We start from the raw sequence: 18,238 nt of genomic DNA, 5'->3' as shown, positions 1-18,238 counted from the left end.
AAGGTCTATATAATGGATGATTGTAACTTTAACTGCTGAATAAAACTTTTGTGTGACAAATGTTCAGTTTTTTTCAGAGAGAATGGGCCAGTCTTGTGTAAATTGAAGTATGCTTTTGTGTCTAAAGACAGTGGTACAGTAGTCTGGACAGGAAACCCAAGAAATCACCAAAGGATGCTCATATTTTATTAGAAAAATTATGTCTGTGGTGCAATCCAATCCTGTATGGCCTAAAAGCTGTGTAAGCATTTCTCATGATAGCAGACATCCAATCCAACACTAGATCTCTGGCATCCATTTATTTTCTTAATACTTAACATTTTGCTGCCGCATTGCTTGATAATTCACCAAGTAAACCAGGAGCTATAGAGCATGATGGTCTTCATATTGAGAATAAAACAATCTGGGCTAATTGTAGAACACATGGACTATGTACACTACAGAAACTTTAATAAATCAGACAGAATAATAATTCAGAATAATTTGTAGCTCTCAAATCTTTAAAAACAATGACAATGAATGAAAACAATCTTTATAAGTAACAACTGTCCTTTGACTATAAATGACAACGTGCCGTATGTAATGCATATAAAAATATACTCTTAGTTTTTTAGCTATATAAAGCCTAAATAAAACAAAATCGCTGAATACATAGAAGGTTGATGCCCGAAATAGCTCAATGACACCTGGCCCATGCCCTCTTTCCATAGATCTGTATTATGTGGTTAGGCAAAATACTTATTCTCTGGACAGGTTGACTTTAACTCCGCTGGTATAGACCTTGTGAATACAAGGGGCGAGCAAAAGTGAAATTCCATGTCTCTTGCATTCGTGGGGATATGCAGTGTATCGTTCGCGAATACATCGTCCATGGAGTTCAATAACGCTTACACCACATCATCTCGGAATGTGAAAAAAGAATACTCCCCCAAACATAACAATAGGTGAGGTGAACATAGCCAGGCAGCTAAACCATGTTGGAATTGTGACCGAAATAGGGACATGTTTTCTTTTTCCTTTTTATGGGCTTGAACGTGTTGCTTTGTTGGGCTCTTTTGGTCAAATTATTCAGTGCAGCACTCACCAATTCACCTAGTAACATGTTAAAATCATGTCCAATGAATTGAGGAGGGATGGTGAGCGCAAAATAGTAAGATAACTACTTTCACATGCTACTGACAATAGATATAAATGTACAGATTTAAGAAAATTTTAATTGCAGAAAAAATGTTTGTATGCTTAATGCCACACTAACTCTGGTAAACTTCAGTAGCAATCAACGAGGGGAAAAAATCAATTAAACATTGCTATCCATACTATAAGACCTTTAGTTTGAAGATATCTTAACATAAATAAATCATTTATTTTCAGTGTTCAAACATACAGTGCCTTCAGAAAGTATTCACACACCTTGACTTTTTCCACATTTTGTTGTGTTACAGCCTGAATTTAAAATGGATGGCACCTATTGGTAGATGGGTAAAAATAAAAAAAAGCAGACATTGAATATCCCTTTGAGCATGGTGAAGTTATTAATTACACTTTGGATGGTGTATCAATACACCCAGTCACTACAAAGATACAGGCGGCGTTGTTCTTAAGTCCGTTGCCGGAGAGGAAGGAAACCGCTCCGGGATTTCACAATGAGGCCAATGGTGACTTTAAAACAGTTACAGAGTTTAATGGCTGTGATCTGAGAACACTGAGGATGGATCAACAACATTGTAGTTACTCTACAATACTAACCTAATTGACAGAGTGAAAAGAAGGAAGAATGTACAGAATACAAATATTCCAAAACATGCATCCTGTTTGCAACAAGGCACTGAAGTGATACTGCAAATAATGTGGCAAAGCAATTCACTTTTTGTCCTGAATACAAAGTGTTATGTTCGGGGCAAATCCAATACAACACATTACAAGTACCACTCTCCATATTTTCAAGCTTAGTGGTGGCTTCATCATGTTATGGGTATGCTTGTAATCGTTTTCAGGATAAAAAGAAACGGAATGGAGCTAAGCACTGGTAAAATCCTAGAGGAAAACCTGGTTGTCTGTTTTCCACCAGACGCTGGGAGATGAATTCACCTTTCAGCATTTACATTTTAGTCAGTTAGCAGACGTTCTTTTGCAGAGTGACTTACGGTAGTGAGTGCATACATTTTCAACATTTTATTTTTTACAATAACCTAAAACACAAGGCCAAATCTATACTGGAGTTGCTTACCAAGAAGACAGTGAATGAGTGGCCGTGTTACAGTTTTGACTTAAATCTACTTGAAAATCTATGGCATGACCTGAAAATGGTTGTCTAGCAATGATCAACAACCAATTTGACAGACCTTTAAGAATTTAGAAAAAAATTATTCACAAATGTTCCACAATCCAGGTGTGGAATGCTCTTAGAGACTTACCCAGAAAGACTCACAGCTGTAATCGCTGCCAAAGGTGATTCTAACATGTATTGACTCAGGGGGTTGAATACTTATCTAATCAAGATGTATTAGTGTTTTATTTTCCATGCATTTTCTACAAATGTTAGAATTTTCTTCCACATTGACATAAGAGTATTTTGTGTTTATCGTTGACAAGAAACGACAAATCCATTTTAATCACACTTTGTAACACTACAAAATGTGGAAAAGTCAAGGGGTGTGAATACCTTCTGAAGTCACTGTAATTACAGTGTGACTGGATAGTTAAGGTACGCCACCATTTCAACGTCAGTCTATTGAAACCATGCTCCTCTCTCTCTGTCCGTCTCGCAATCAAAAGGCACTTTGCTGATATACCGTTTCCAGTTTGAGGTTATAATTTTGTCAGTTGGTCAGTTTTTTTATCCCCCTTTTCAGATTTCAAGAGATTATGTATATTTTTTGAGCAGTGTTACCGAGGAGGTAAAAACTGCACTTGATAAAGTTTAGGTCCACAATGTTTCCAATAACAGATTTGCTTGGTTGGAGACAGAAAAACGAACAACCACAATCCTTGCACTTAATCATTAGCCTGCAACACATAGTATATCTGCATCACAGTTTTCCAGTCAGTGCATAAGAAGAAAACATTATTTGCGTACTTCTCAAAGTACTTTCAAAGTCATTTTAGTACATTTAATCTTTTGTCTTTGTTTTAAAAAATCAAATAGGATGTCCAATGTGCAAAATGAAGCCATGAAGAATCTAACAATTTTCCAAGTCCACTCTGTAGAGTCCCTCCTGAAGAGTCCTTCCCCCACTAAGTCCACGTCCTAGTATCCTTTTTTCCTTCCTTGTATCCTCTCTCATGGCCTTGCCCTGTCCCTTTTCCCAGCTCCCTCCTTCATCGCTCTTCTCCGTCCGTCCATCCATCCATCCATCCATCCATCCATCCATCCATCCATCCATCCATCCATCCATCCATCCATCCATCCATCCATCCATCCATCCATCCATCCATCCATCCATCCATCCATCCATCCATCCATCCTTTATTTGCAGGTGAACACCTCAGACTTCTCACTGCACGTGTTACAATTCACAAAACAGCACCATTGGAACTTGCAGTTGCACTGCCACACGCGGGTGTACTGGTGGGTGTTGTGGCCTCTACCACAACACATCAGATTGCAGCCGTCGGTATGGGGTGACGTGTGGTTACACAGCCTCCCCCGCGTCCCTGTGCTCCCTGTCGCCGTGTCCTCCTCGCAGTAGTTTGGAGACCTCTCCAGGTAGACCAGATCGGTGTCCGTGGGTTTCTGGTAGCCCCGCGCCTCCTTCAGACGCAGGAAGGAGGGTTGGCGGAGACGCGAGGCCCGGACCGGTTCGACTTGGACCGCCTCGCCGAAGCGCTCTTTCAGGACGTAGCCGATCTCCCGGAACTTGGGTAAGGTGGTCCAGCAGGTCTTGGTGGTGCAGGAGCCTGACACGCCGTGACACTTACACTCCAGCTTCATACGCTCCTCCAGGATCTGAGGGAGAGGAGAGAAGAGGGTTGGATACAGGGTTTGGAAAAGGTTGACATGACCTGAGGGTTAGATACATGCTTTGAGAAAGAGTTGGCATGTCCCAAATGTTGAATAGTTATGTGTAGATAGCTTAAAGTGTTTGAGAGTAATTTGTTGTCATTGATGGTTATTCACTAGTTCGACCATCCTGATCTCACGAGCTTACATTCTGTTTCTCTACACAAATTAGGTGATTACGTGACGTGAAGCAAAACCGAGCCCAGGATGGTGAATCAGGCTAGTTAGACACATGCTGCCAATGTCATTGAGTTCAGAAGCTCACTCTTAAGAGTTACATCTTAAATACTTAATTCACAGTGATGTATATTGGAGATTTGCATGAAAGAGTTTAGGCCAGCCCACATATCCACAAATTGTATTTTCCAATTTGTTCAACAGTTCTACAATACATTATATCTATTACTGTAACTAAGGGCATCCCCTGCAATATAGCCTAAAGTCCATATGGAGTACATATTTCAAAGCCCCGAACTGGACAGTGATGCCAGCTATATGTAAAAAAACAAAGGGAAAATAACTTATGGTTCAAGCCTCTACTCTCTTCCTAATTTCACTTTCCTAAAGACCACAATGGACAGAAAAAATGACCGGATTCTCTCATGTAACCAGAACCTGTGAAACGTACTGAGGTTTCATGTGCGATTTAAGTTTTGATGCCTCACAGATGTATTCAGCGGACATATTTGACAGGTGACAGTTTACCATTTAGGCTTGAGTTACAGGGGGCAAAAAAGTATTTAGTAAGCCACCAATTGTGCAAGTTCTCCCACTTAAAAAGATGAGAGAGGCCTGTAATTTTCATCATAGGTACACGTCAACTATGACAGACAAAATGAGGAAAAAAAATCCAGAAAATCACATTGTAGGATTTTTAATGAATTTATTTGCAAATTATGGTGGAAAATAAGTATTTGGTCAATAACAACAGTTTCTCAATACTTTGTTATATACCCTTTGTTGGCAATGACACAGGTCAATCGTTTTCTGTAAGTCTTCACAAGGTTTTCACACACTGTTGCTGGTATTTTGGCCCATTCCTCCATGCAGATCTCCTCTAGAGCAGTGATGTTTTGGGGCTGTCGCTGGGCAACACGGACTTTCAACTCCTTCCAAAGATTATCTATGGGGTTGAGATCTGGAGACTGGCTAGGCCACTCCAGGACCTTGAAATGATTCTTACGAAGCCACTCCTTCGTTTCCCGGGCGGTGTGTTTTGGATCATTGTCATGCTGAAAGACCCAGCCACGTTTCATCTTCAATGCCCTTGCTGATGGAAGGAGGTTTTCACTCAAAATCTCACGATACATAGCCCCATTCATTCTTTCCTTTACACGGATCAGTCGTCCTGGTCCCTTTGCAGAAAAACAGCCCCAAAGCATGATGTTTCCACCCGCATGCTTCACAGTAGGTATGGTGTTCTTTGGATGCAACTCAGCATTCTTTGTCCTCCAAACACGACAAGTTGAGTTTTTACCAAAAAAGTTATATTTTGGTTTCATCTGACCATATGACATTCTCCCAATCCTCTTCTGGATCATCCAAATGCACTCTAGCAAACTTCAGATGGGCCTCGACATGTACTGGCTTAAGCAGGGGGACACGTCTCGCACTGCAGGATTTGAGTCCCTGGCGGCGTAGTGTGTTACTGATGGTAGGCTTTGTTACTTTGGTCCCAGCTCTCTGCAGGTCATTCACTAGGTCCCCCCGTGTGGTTCTGGGATTTTTGCTCACCGTTCTTGTGATCATTTTGACCCCACGGTGTGAGATCTTGCGTGGAGCCCCAGATCGAGGGAGATTATCAGTGGTCTTGTATGTCTTCCATTTCCTAATAATTGCTCCCACAGTTGATTTCTTCAAACCAAGCTGCTTACCTATTGCAGATTCAGTCTTCCCAGCCTGGTGCAGGTCTACAATTCTGTTTCTGGTGTCCTTTGACAGCTCTTTGGTCTTGGCCATAGTGGAGTTTGGAGTGTGACTGTTTGAGGTTGTGGACAGGTGTCTTTTATACTGATAACAAGTTCAAACAGGTGCCATTAATACAGGTAACGAGTGGAGGACAGAGGAGCCTCTGAAAGAAGAAGTTACAGGTCTGTGAGAGCCAGAAATCTTGCTTGTTTGTAGGTGACCAAATACTTATTTTCCACCATCATTTGCAAATAAATTCATTAAAAATCCTACAATGTGATTTTCTGGATTTTTTTTCCTCCATTTGTCTGTCATAGTTGACGTGTACCTATGATGAAAATTACAGGCCTCTCTCATCTTTTTAAGTGGGAGAACTTGCACAATTGGTGGCTGACTAAATACTTTTTTCCCCACTGTATATAGTTGTGACCAAATCCGAAATGTTTACGTAGCCTAATGTTCCCCCAAAAAGAATAGCAACTTCTAACACAAAGCAATATCTATCAGTGTTGACATTAGATGCATTGTCAATTGGAATTAAAGTAAAACTTCTTACTGGGTGGCCAGTACTGTACGAGTGTATCAGTGTATCAAACCTGTTGCTCTTGATCTGCCCTGCTATCAATTGGCTCTTGATTAGGTTGGTTCAGTGTGTGCAGTGGTGCAGCAGCATGGTTTTGGAAGAGAGAGAGACTTTGCAATAATATCCTGTATCCTGACTTAATGCTCTGTAATTCAATGAATGGGACTGCAGGGTTATGGCAGGCCTCCATTTGGCAGCCGGTTTGCCTGGCCTTGCATTCCCTCTGCTCACACATACACACAGAGGCGCGTTCACGCACACACCCACACATAGGCAGGCACACACGCATGCGCTCACACACACACACATTCTGAAACCCTCTGTTTTAAACTAGTATAGCATAATTTAGCACAGCGATGCTGTCTCCTCTGAACTTATATTTACACTGAACAAAAATATAAATGCAACATGCAACAATTTCAAAGATTTGACTGAGTTACAGTTCATATAGGGAAATCAGTCAATTGAAATAAATTCATTAGGCCCTAATCTATAGATTTTACATGACTGGGAATACAGATATGCATCTGTTGGTCACAGATACCTTTAAAAAAAGGTAGGGGCGTGGATCAGAAAACCAGTCAGTATCTGGTGTGACATTTCCTTTGCATAGAGTTGTTGATTGTGGCGTGTGGAATGTTGTCCCACTCCTCTTCAATGTCTGTGCGAAGTTGCTGGATATTGCTGGGAACTGGAACACGCTGTCATACACATAAATCCAGAGAAAACAAACGGGATTAATCCGTGAAGAGCACACTTCTCTAGCATGCCAGTGGCCATTGAAGGTGAGCATTTGCTCACTGAAGTTGGTTATGATGCCAAACTGCAGTTAGGTCATGACCCTGGTGAGGATGACGAGCACACAGATGAGCTTCCCTGAGACGGTTTCTGACAGTTTGTGCAGAAATTCTTCTGTTGTGCAAACCCACAGTTTCATCAGCTGTCCGGTTGGCTGGTCTCAGACGATCCCGCAGGTGATGAAGCCGGATGTGGAGGTCCTGGGCTGGCGTGGTTACACGTGGTCTGCGGTTGTGAGGCCGGTTGGACGTGCTGCCAAATTCTCTAAAACGACGTTATGGTAGAGAAATTAACATTAAATTATCTGGCAACGGCTCTGGTGGACATTCCTGCAGTCAGCATGCCAATTGCACCCTCCTTCAAAACTTGAGACATCTGTGGCATTGTGTTGTGTAACAAAACTGCACATTTTAGAGTGGCCTTTTATTGTCCCAGCACAAGGTGCACCTGTGTAATGATCATGCTGTTTAATCAGCTTCTTGATATGCCACACCTGTCAGGGGGATGGATTTTGGCAAAAGATAAATGCTCACTAACAGGGATATTAACAAATCTGTGCAAAAAATTAACACAAGAGAAATACACTTTTTGTGCGTATGGAACATTTCTGGGATCTTTTATTTCAGCTCATGAAACATGGGACCAACACTTTGCATGTTGCATTTATATTTCTGCTCAGTATACTTTTCTGATGGAGTAGTATTGTATTATATTCTATTGTCTTCTATTCTAGATCACTACAGAAACAACTACATTTTTGTTAGGTGTGTTAAAAACCCCAGACAACAAGACAAGCAGTGTCAGTCACTTTACCTTTCGTCCCGCCTCATTATTATGCAGGTTCATCAGACGTCGGGCGTTCTTCTTGATCTCTCGGGCATCCACGAAGCGTCTGGAGAACTCCACGCCATACTTGATGTTGGCCGAGCAGCCTCCCCACTTCCAGCCCTCCTCCTGGTCATGGTAGCCCTGCTTCTCCCGGTCGCAGCCACACTGGCTCAGGTTACCCTGACTACACGCCGCTGTCACCGAATGTGCCACGCCAGCCGCCGTGATGGCATAGGTGAACGCCGCCTCTCGGCTACCTGGGGAGGAGAGAGAGAGAGAGAGAGAGAGAGAGAGGGGAAAGAGTTACCTTGTAGTAGTCCTAGGTAAGTTGTAGTGCATTACAGTACATAGTATGAGTTTTTATGTTACAGTACAGTATTTTATGTTGTGGCCTAATGAAAGGCCCTACAACAAAATTCAGCCATACTTTACATTACTGAGTGACCTGACTGCAGTTCGCCTTATACTAATGTAATGTAATTAACCTGTAACAGGCTAAATAAATACCTACCATTCCTTATTTGATAGTCTCTGTCTATCTGACTCTCGTCACAGCCCTAATTTGTAACAGGCGGGCTGCGTAAGACTCCACTGAGAAAACCCAAGTGACATCTGCTGGTTGACTAGAGGAGCCTTATTGTATCTGTGTCTGTTCAGCAGATACAGTAAAAACGACTGTATGTACTATAGTATTACTATAGTAGTATAAGTACTATAGTATTATAGATTCTATAGTATGTACTATAGTATTATAGAGTATATATACTTAACAAAAATATAAACGTAACATGCAACAATTTTTTTTTTTTTACTGAGTTGCAGTTCATATAAGGAAATCAGTCAATTGAAATCAATTAATTAGGCCCTAATCTATGGATTTCACATGACTGGGAATACAGATCTGTGTCTGTTGGTCACAGATACCTTTAAAAAAAGGTAGGGGCATGAATCAGAAAACCAGTCAGTATCTGGTGTGACCACCATTTGCCATATGCAACACAACAAATTTTCCTTCGCATAGAGTTGATCAGGCTGTTGATTGTGGCCTGTGGAATGTTGTCCCACTCCTCTTCAATGGCTGTGCGAAGTTGCTGGATATTGGCGGGAACTGGAACATACTGTCGTACACGTTGAGCCAGAGCATCCCAAACATGTTCAATGGGTGACATGTCTGGTGAGTTTGCAGGCCATGGGAGACATTTTCCGCTTCCAGGAATTGTGTACAGATCCTTGCGACATGAGGTGATGGTGGCAGATGAATGGCACGATAATGGGCCTCAGGATCTCGTCACGGTATCTCTGTGCATTGAAATTGCCATCAGTAAAATACAATTGTGTTCGTTGTCCATAGCTTATGCCTGCCCATACCATAACCCCACAGCCACCATGGGGCACTTTGTTCACAACGTTGACATCAGCAAACCGCTCACCCACACAACGCCATACACGTGGTTTGCAGTTGTGAGGCCAGTTGGACATACTGGCAAATTCTCTAAAATGATATTGGAGGTGGCTTATGGTAGAGAAATTAACATTCAATTATCTGGCAACGGCTCTGGTGGACATTTCTGCAGTCAGCATGCCAATTGTACGCTCCCTCAAAACTTGAGACATCTGTGGCATTGTGTTGTATGACAAAACTGCACATTTTAGAATGGCCTTTTATTGTCCCCAGCACAAGGTGCACCTGTGTAATGATCATGTTGTTTAATCAGCTTCTTGATATGCCACACCTGTCAGGTGGATGGATTTTCTTGGCAAAAGATAAATGCTCACTAACAGGGATGTAAACAAATTTGTGCACAAAATTTGAGATACATAATATTTTCAGCGTATGGAAAATTTCTGGGATCTTTTATTTCAGCTCATGAAACATGGGACCAACACTTTACATGTTACATTTATATTTTTGTTCAGTGTAGATTATCCTATCTATAAGTGCACTTAATGTGTGCCAGTTGGTTTCTGCTTCAGCCAACACATTTGTCATTCTCTAGCTGACAATGTAGCGTTATTGAACTCACTACCTTCACTCTAGACAAGTTGTTTATGGATGTAATGTAACGTCTTGTAAATGATTTATAAGAAGTTAATAAACACACAAATCCGCTTAAAGATGCTAGATAAATCTTAAGTGAACATTACTCATATTGTTTTTGTAGCTGGTGGTGGTAACTTATCATGCGTTATAGACCCACAACCACACGATACATTCTCACATCTGCTATGCCGTTGATCAATCTGTCAAACTACACCATCAGAGCAACGATAAATACCCGTAAGAACCTTTCAAATGGCACGCTTTCCATTTCAGAACAAACACATTAACATTTACAGCATGGAAAGGAAATTAATTACTGTATATAACATTACTATTGCGTTGTCCTTGTAATAGGATATTTCCCTCCTCAATTAAGATACTATGTTGGCTTCCATTCTCCTCAACAACCTGAGTATTAATGTATGGCGTCTAGTGGAAGGCGATGGGGTGGCTTCTCACGCATAGAACCCATTAGCTCAGTGGCTCCCTGATCCATAACTTTAAACTAACTCTGAAGTCTTCTCTCATCAGTCCGAACCAGGGAACCAGAACTTTTGGTAAATGTAGAATAGTGAATGTTTTCCTCGAGCTGCCAAACGTCGTCCCCAGCATATAAAATGTGTTTTGATTGTAGAGTAATACATGCTTTGTTCCATTGTTGTTGGTATTCTAACTGCTGTAGCTGACTTTGATTGGTGGTCAAGACAGAAACTCTTGTCTCACTCAATAGTTATGTTATATGTTCTCTGTCCTTGCAGGTCAATCAAATTAAGTGTTTGAAGAGGAACTTCTTGACACCTGTGAGCCTGTCCAGGCCCTGTGAATGACCAATCCAACATTTCATCACTACCAACAACAACCCAAGAGGTGAGTCCCACCATAACTTCCCAGTAGATCGACAGAGTTCTTGTCATATCAATCTCTCCCAACATACAGTCAGTAGAGGGACAAGCTGACTGTCCCTATTAGCCCCCTAACACACCATAATCCTAACACACCACGGTGAACAGAGGAATAGATACATTTCCTTTCCTCAAACAAAAGAACTAGATGGATCCTGGATCCAGCAGTCTGCCTGTCTGTGAGAGGAGTGATTGTTCCCAGAGCTGTTGGATTAAACACAGTTCCCAAATCACAGCGAGACCGCAACAAAACATTTCTGACTGATAGACAATTTAAGACCAATACTACTGGTGTGCTGTGGGAAATAAAATAATAGGGGAATACTGACTAAAAGCAGATCAGAGCGATGTTTAGAGATCACTTTGATTTTGAGTATAGATAGTTAGGAGAGGATGCACTTCTAAGGATATTCTGGTTCATTTTCACACAATAATTATTATAGACCTACTGTATTTAGGACAGTTGGTGTTGTAAGAATGAATGTCACAAACCAAACTCAAGCTCAGAGGCAGGACATATTTCTACACAATGAGGTCACATGTAGGACTGACTGTTGTAGGATTGAAACCCCTTCAGGACACTAGCATCACGGTTTCAAGTTTCAATTGTTCCCGTAAGCCTGATATTATGGAGTCAAAGTACGGTATTCACTGTGGTTATTGAAGGAGGAATATGGTGAAAGAATAGTACTCTCACTGGAAGATTTCACTGAAGTAGTTTCACTAACCATAGAGCTTCACTCTTCACTCTAATGAAGAGAAGGTCTAGTTTGTGAACCTCTCATCCTTGCCTCTATTTCAGGAGTAGCAACACACTCACTACAACAACCCAATTGGCCATGATGGTAGCTATCGCTCCCTCCTTCATCAAATCGTATGTCCCTGAACTGACTACCATAACTTCTCCTGTTACTAGTGCCTTGGCCTGAACATAGCCACTGGGAAGAAAAAGGAAGTTCAACAGAAACAACTTTAATTGAGCTTTCATTTTCCTGTAAGAGTGACTGATCATATTTTGTATATATCCAGCTTACACTTTGTGCAATGCACCTTGGACTGCGTTGGTTGGACTGTGAGTTAGGCACTAGTCACTGACAGTAGACATATACGTTTTCATCGTTGCACAGGAAAAGCCAGTGACTGCTCAATCTGCCAACTTGGCACAATCAGATGCTCACCTCTCCACTATTTCTAGCCAATGCTTGGTCTGGTGGGCATTCTGATGCAATCACTGCATCATCCTCATCATAAACCATTACTATATCCTTCTCAGTGTGGAGCAGCCACACTTTAGAGAATGTAGAAATGAAGTAGGACCAACACCATTGCAGGTCCTACTTCATCTATACGGGGTGATTTCCCAGACACAGATTAAGCCTAGTCCTGGACTAAAAAGCAAGCTCAATGGGCAATCTCCATCGAAAATAGTTTTTAGTCCAGGACTAGGGTTAATCTGAGTCCAGGAAACTGTCCCTACAAGTTTTCTTTGGCCAAGCACCACCTATCAAGTGATGTGTGTTTGACTAGACTAATTGCAGCAGGTAGACTGACCTACTCTCAGCTCTTGTCCAAAGACGGTCCTCTCGCCCAGGGCAGAGCAGTTCCAGCGGCCATACCGGAACTGGTACTGGCACTCGTTGATGCCCAGCTGGGCACCCTCGCCGATGACGATGATGGCGTCCGGGCGGCTCTGGCAGAGGGCGCGCTGCCTCGGGGCCAGCCCAGGGATCTTGTTGCAGATGATGTTAGCGCCCAACGCTACCACCGAGGACAGCGCCCTATGGGGGGAGAGAGAGGGAGAAGGGGAGGGGAGAGAGAGGGGGATAGTTAAACATCACGGCATAGAGTTGGCGGGGCAGAGTCGGCGCGACACGTACTGTAGCTACCGATTCTACAGGTCTCCTCCTACAGTGTTCCCTCACATCAGTCAGGTTTTGGTTCACAGGTAGTTTCGCTACCAATCTAGATAGAGCAATTAAGACACACAGCTGATTTAAGACACACAGCTGGTCCGAGACAAGCTCACACGTCACTGAGAATGTTTATTGTGACCTTATAGATCTGAGCCAGTTAGGAACGATACCGCTCCCGTAACCCTGAAAATGAGCCGAATCACAGAAAATGGCCAATATCTTTATTGTATTTGCCAATAACTTCTGGTTTACACTTGATTGATTATGTTTTGAGACTGACAAATAAACACTTTAAAAACTGACTTCAGATAAACAAGCAAAATCTGCAACTTGACCCTCATACATTTTAAAGGACCACTGTGTGTAAGATTTACTTCGGGTCACTGAATCAAGTTTTAAAATGCACAAAAGCAAACAATGGTTAGCCGATGAAGAACAGACAACAAACCAACTCTGGCTAATAGCCTATTATGTCTACATTATAACTAAATCCATGAACCTCAGCTAAGGCTGTTTTATGTATTGGTCAGGTCTGTCTGTGTAAGTATGAGACATATCTGTGCAGTAATCATTCGTTCTGTGAGGGCCCGGGTCTTTTAATGTAACAAGAAAATAACCAGTTGTACAGTTCTACTGGTTTATGTCTACAGAACACAGGATGTCATCGAGCAACATGTTGCTCTTTTCCATATGTTGCTTTACAAATATAGCGTGTAGAGAACATGGTCATGTTGCAATGCGTAAATCCTACTGGTCAGGTAATCTCATCAATTTAGTTATTAAACACTGCTAATATAACATAAGTCATTTATAAATCCATCAAAATATTGATTTCATTTTATTTGTCTGTGAACCTCTCCATTGACTGTACCACTTTTAGGCTAGTTGGAAAATACATTTTGTCAGCGAAGTTTAAATTAAGCTCTTCAACAGACATATTAAATGTTCATTAAACCTTTTTATTCTTGTTATGTGGTTTTCTTATAGGTTTCGTTATTAATATTCTATTTTCAGTCACAAAACCAAACAGATATTTGTTGTTTGGCACCAACAATTTCATGTAAAGGCCAATATCGATCCCAGTATTGTACAATATGCTATTATATAAGTTCCAATAACTTATTTGAGTTGATCATTGTATAGTGAAACTGCATTATAAATCACACATGCTCTATAATTTTAATGTGCGTAAACTTCCTAATCAACAAATGAATTAAATTAGTGCATAATAGAGATTCAAAATGTGAAGAGATCTTACAAATGCACAACACCATCATATGGCTCTACAAGCACCTGTTGAAGAGAAGGGTAAAAAGCACGTGCCAACCTACAGGTAGCTACCGCTAGTGAGGATGAGGAAGATCTGGGGATAGTACACCGACAGCAGCGCACTGCGGGACGAGACAATGAGCATTGTGTCATTGAACACAACGGCCGTTGCTTGCTTGAGTGAGAGAAAAAAGGGAAATTAGCTAGATAATTCCTTTAGAAGATAAGTAGTCCTGGGAGTTCGTAACAAACAAATCTCTGTTCGCTTCTTTGAGGTGGTCGCGTCTTGTTCTTGGGGTCAGTCGGCGGAGCGTTGGTGCTATGCAGCTCCAAGCCCCCCGATAGTAGCGTTGGCTTCCGTCGCGGAGAATGGACGGGTCATCTCTTGGTGGCAGTGGTGTGAATGTGGTTGTCCTCCTGGACTGATGGGGTGGATTTTAGATTCCGGGACAGCAGGGATGTGCCGCTTTCGCCTCCCCAGAGACACTGTTTTATCATTGGCAGAGGGAGACAGAGTGGAGAGAAACCGACAGTGCTATAACGCCCACCCCCCTGTTAAAACCAAACGGGACAATGGTAGAGACGAGACTTCCACTATATAGTTCCCAACTAGATTTTTTTCATTCAATCAATTAATCCATGTGACCAATACTGTCTTAAAAATGTTATCTGTGCTTTATGAATTTATATTGTTGTTATTATGGTGTTAGGTAGGCTACAGATCTTTCTGGACACTCCGTCTTCAACGGGTCTCATTGAATGACGTTCCATTCAGTAAAAGGCGCGCGTAAAACACGCGCAAAACCATCAATCGCTTGCGCAGGCATGCAGGACAGGTGTCCAGTTCATTTCAACCGATAAAAGAGACACCATAACATTGGTTGGTGTGGAAACACATAGGACACAGATGGGATGACACACAAAATAACAACTCAACCACTAAATAACAACTATAGAAAGAATGTAGACTACTTTGAGGATCCAATGAATTTTCTTGCTCTCTCAATGATCTTTAGATCTCGAAGATACCCTCATGTGGTTGAAAGTTAGAATGCATTGCCATCACTGTCAACTTCAAGGAGGTCAAATAGTTGTGATCTTGAACACATCACACTGCAGAAAGAAGCTATTATTTAATTATTTTTCTTAGTATTAATCTTGGCAGGAATCATTTACTAGTTCATAAAGACAAAACTGTATCTAAGCTCTGAGTGATTATTCTCAAACAAGCCCATGTTTTAATCACATGTTTAAAACTTCCAAGACATGCAAATAAAACCACCAAAAACACTCTAGAATATCAGATGGGAATGAGAAACAAAGAAAGACATATTTACAGTCTTCCCTTTAAAGATGTTCCATGCAAATAACAGCTTGTTTGCCTAGAAACTTAGTGTGAGTAAAAGCTCTCAATGGGTGGGGATGGTGCGGTTTAGTTTCAAACAATCTTCAAAGCATGGACAGTTTTACAAGGATACTTCTCTCATGGCTGAGGGCAAAGTACGCCCATGTTGTCTCTCTCTTCTCTCTCCTTTTCGGAGATGTCTTGTCATGTTAGTGAAGTGTTGTGTTGAAAACATCCTCTGACTGTTGTGCTCTTCATCTTGCTCTGCTAGCACAGACCGGACCAGCTGAGCACTGAGCAGTCATACAAGTATGAAAGGCATGCTTTGTTTCAATCAATAAAAGAAAAAAAATAAGAAAAATATCTCACATTCTTTATTTATATCAGATCAGAAAAGCCACACCAAGCTGAGACTACTATCTGTGTGACCGCAGACTCAGATTCACCCTTTTGAATTAAGAGGCAGGCAAGGCAAACCACTACACCAGTGTTTCCCCACTCCTCCAGTACCCCAACAGCACACATTTTTGTTGTAGCCCCGGACAAGCACACCTGACTCAACTTGTCAACTTATCATCAAGCCCTCAATTAGTTGAATCAGGTGTTTTTGTCCACGGCTACAACAACAATGTGTGCTGTTGTGGGAACTCGAGGACCGGAGTTGCGAACCACTGCACTACACCCTTCCTACTAAAACCTATTTGCCAACCTCCTAGTCACAACTGTTAGAAATAACGCTACAGATAGTCTGTGACCACAAAGACTCAGATTCACCCTGTCTAAAACCTCTCTGCCAACGAACCTTAGAGTTTGATATAATTCTCTAGCTGATAACACCTCAATCCAGGCTTTCATAGCTTTCATTTCAACAAAGCCCCTGTCAGTAAAACACAACTTGTGTCCTACTTCTGATTCCAGCGGACATCTCACAGATAACGTTGTTGGCTTTCTGATCAGGGCCCGCACAAAACACAGCAGACTGAGTGTGCATCCCAAATGTCACCCTATTCCCTATTTAGTGCACTACTTTTGACCATGCCCTCGTAGAAAGTCGTGCTGTAAATAGGGAATAGAGTACCATTTGAGACACACACAGAGTATCTGGAACTTTCTCTCTGACAGTTTTGTATAATCCTCCAAAAGTCCTTGGATGCGTCTCAAATGGCACCCTATTCCCTATATAGTGCACTACTTTTGACTAGGGCCCATTATAGTAGTGCATTATATAGGGAATAGGGTGCCATTCAGGACCTATCCCTTGTTAGTGTATTTGACCACTGCGTCTAAAGCCAAGACAGCACTTAAGCAGCGCACTCACTGTTTCGACTGGTCTGGACAATGGTATCTGTTTCTTATCATATTTTTACATAGTAAGGGAGGAAGGGGGAGAAAGGGAAGGGATTTGAATCATTTTGGTTTCCACAGGGAAAACCTCACAGCATAACGGAATAATGTAAATTGTTCTTTATTCTTCTTGTGTGAATCCATCCCCAGAGAGAAAGGATAGAGAACTTCTGTTTGGTGCAAGATGGCCTCCTCTGTCCTCTCTTAGAACTTGACCCAAGGACAGGGATAGTGACAGTCAGGTAGGATACCATGGGAGAATCTCAATTGCATACTCCTCGTGTCCTCTCTCCTCCACCTCACCTCTGGCTTTCTCATCCAATGGGTTTTGAGAAGGCGGCGAGGAGAGAGGATGTGAGGAGTATGCAATTGAGATTCTCCCCATGTCCTTGTTAGCCATGTATATTAATCTATCTTTTTAGCATTTGACAGATTTTTGTAGCCACTTGTGACTAGGACAGTGGTTCCCAAACTTGGTGTCGGGACCCCATGTGGAGTCCCCCGAAATTGAAATGGGGTCCCCTGAGAAAATCTGTAATCTTACCAAACAAATTAATAACTTTTTTTCTCTTCAAATGGGTATATAATACAACCTTTTAGTGTCAACTAAGGACCTCTTACACTATAAGAATGTGCTTTCATGTCATTATTATGTGTCTGGACAGCCGGCAGGACCTAAAATTGAGTGATATCATTCTTACAAGTTGGGACCCCAGGATATTCTAGTGCCAATTTAAGGTAAAAGTTTGGGAACCCCTGTACTTCCACCCCAGTTTCATCAAATAACTTTTACACCTTTGTTTCTGATACCCCCAGGTGCCCTAAAATAAAGAATCAAATAGCTAGATGGTCATGTTATTAATCATATATGTTAAGGGTAGTAGACATTATAGAACAATTGCTAAGACTTGTATGGGTTAAAAGTTTAGTGCCATAAAGGGATTCTTTCTAGTACCACTTGACTTCCATTCTATTCACCCCAAACAGATGTCGACACTATACAGTGTAGGAAAATATAATGTGACCAACCAGCACATTTAAGTAATCTCAACTCATCCATACATCCTAAAGGACCATACGAGGTTGGATGTACAGTGACCACCATGTTGACACAACATTTACACAGAACTGGCATGGCTGTTATCCTTTACAAAACAGCAGAGGCATTTTTCATCAGTAATATGCTTGGACAAACACATGACACCGCTTATCAATTATTTCAAAGGAAAAAGCATAAACTAACAGTCAGGAATCTGTGGAGAAAATGTGTATTCCCCCCTCTGCACCAATGAGATTGTACGTTACAC

General features: G+C 41.6%; 1 protein-coding gene across 1 annotated transcript; it reads right to left on the bottom strand.

Annotated features, from left to right (window-relative positions):
* Positions 1 to 3,463: 3,463 nt before the first annotated feature.
* On the bottom strand, positions 3,464 to 14,387 carry LOC121581585 (protein Wnt-7b-like). Its single transcript, XM_045224892.1, has 4 exons — positions 14,305 to 14,387; positions 12,612 to 12,838; positions 8,103 to 8,374; positions 3,464 to 3,946 (listed from the first exon to the last, which is right to left on the bottom strand). Exons 1-4 carry the CDS (start codon positions 14,385 to 14,387, stop codon positions 3,467 to 3,469), a joined length of 1,062 nt encoding a protein of 353 aa, XP_045080827.1. The 3' UTR covers positions 3,464 to 3,466.
* Between the last annotated feature and the right edge of the window lie 3,851 nt (positions 14,388 to 18,238).

Source organism: Coregonus clupeaformis, chromosome 14 (genome assembly GCF_020615455.1).
Source record: "Coregonus clupeaformis isolate EN_2021a chromosome 14, ASM2061545v1, whole genome shotgun sequence".
In the NCBI taxonomy this organism is placed as follows: domain Eukaryota; kingdom Metazoa; phylum Chordata; class Actinopteri; order Salmoniformes; family Salmonidae; genus Coregonus; species Coregonus clupeaformis.
This window is presented reverse-complemented; position numbering and strand designations above follow the sequence as displayed.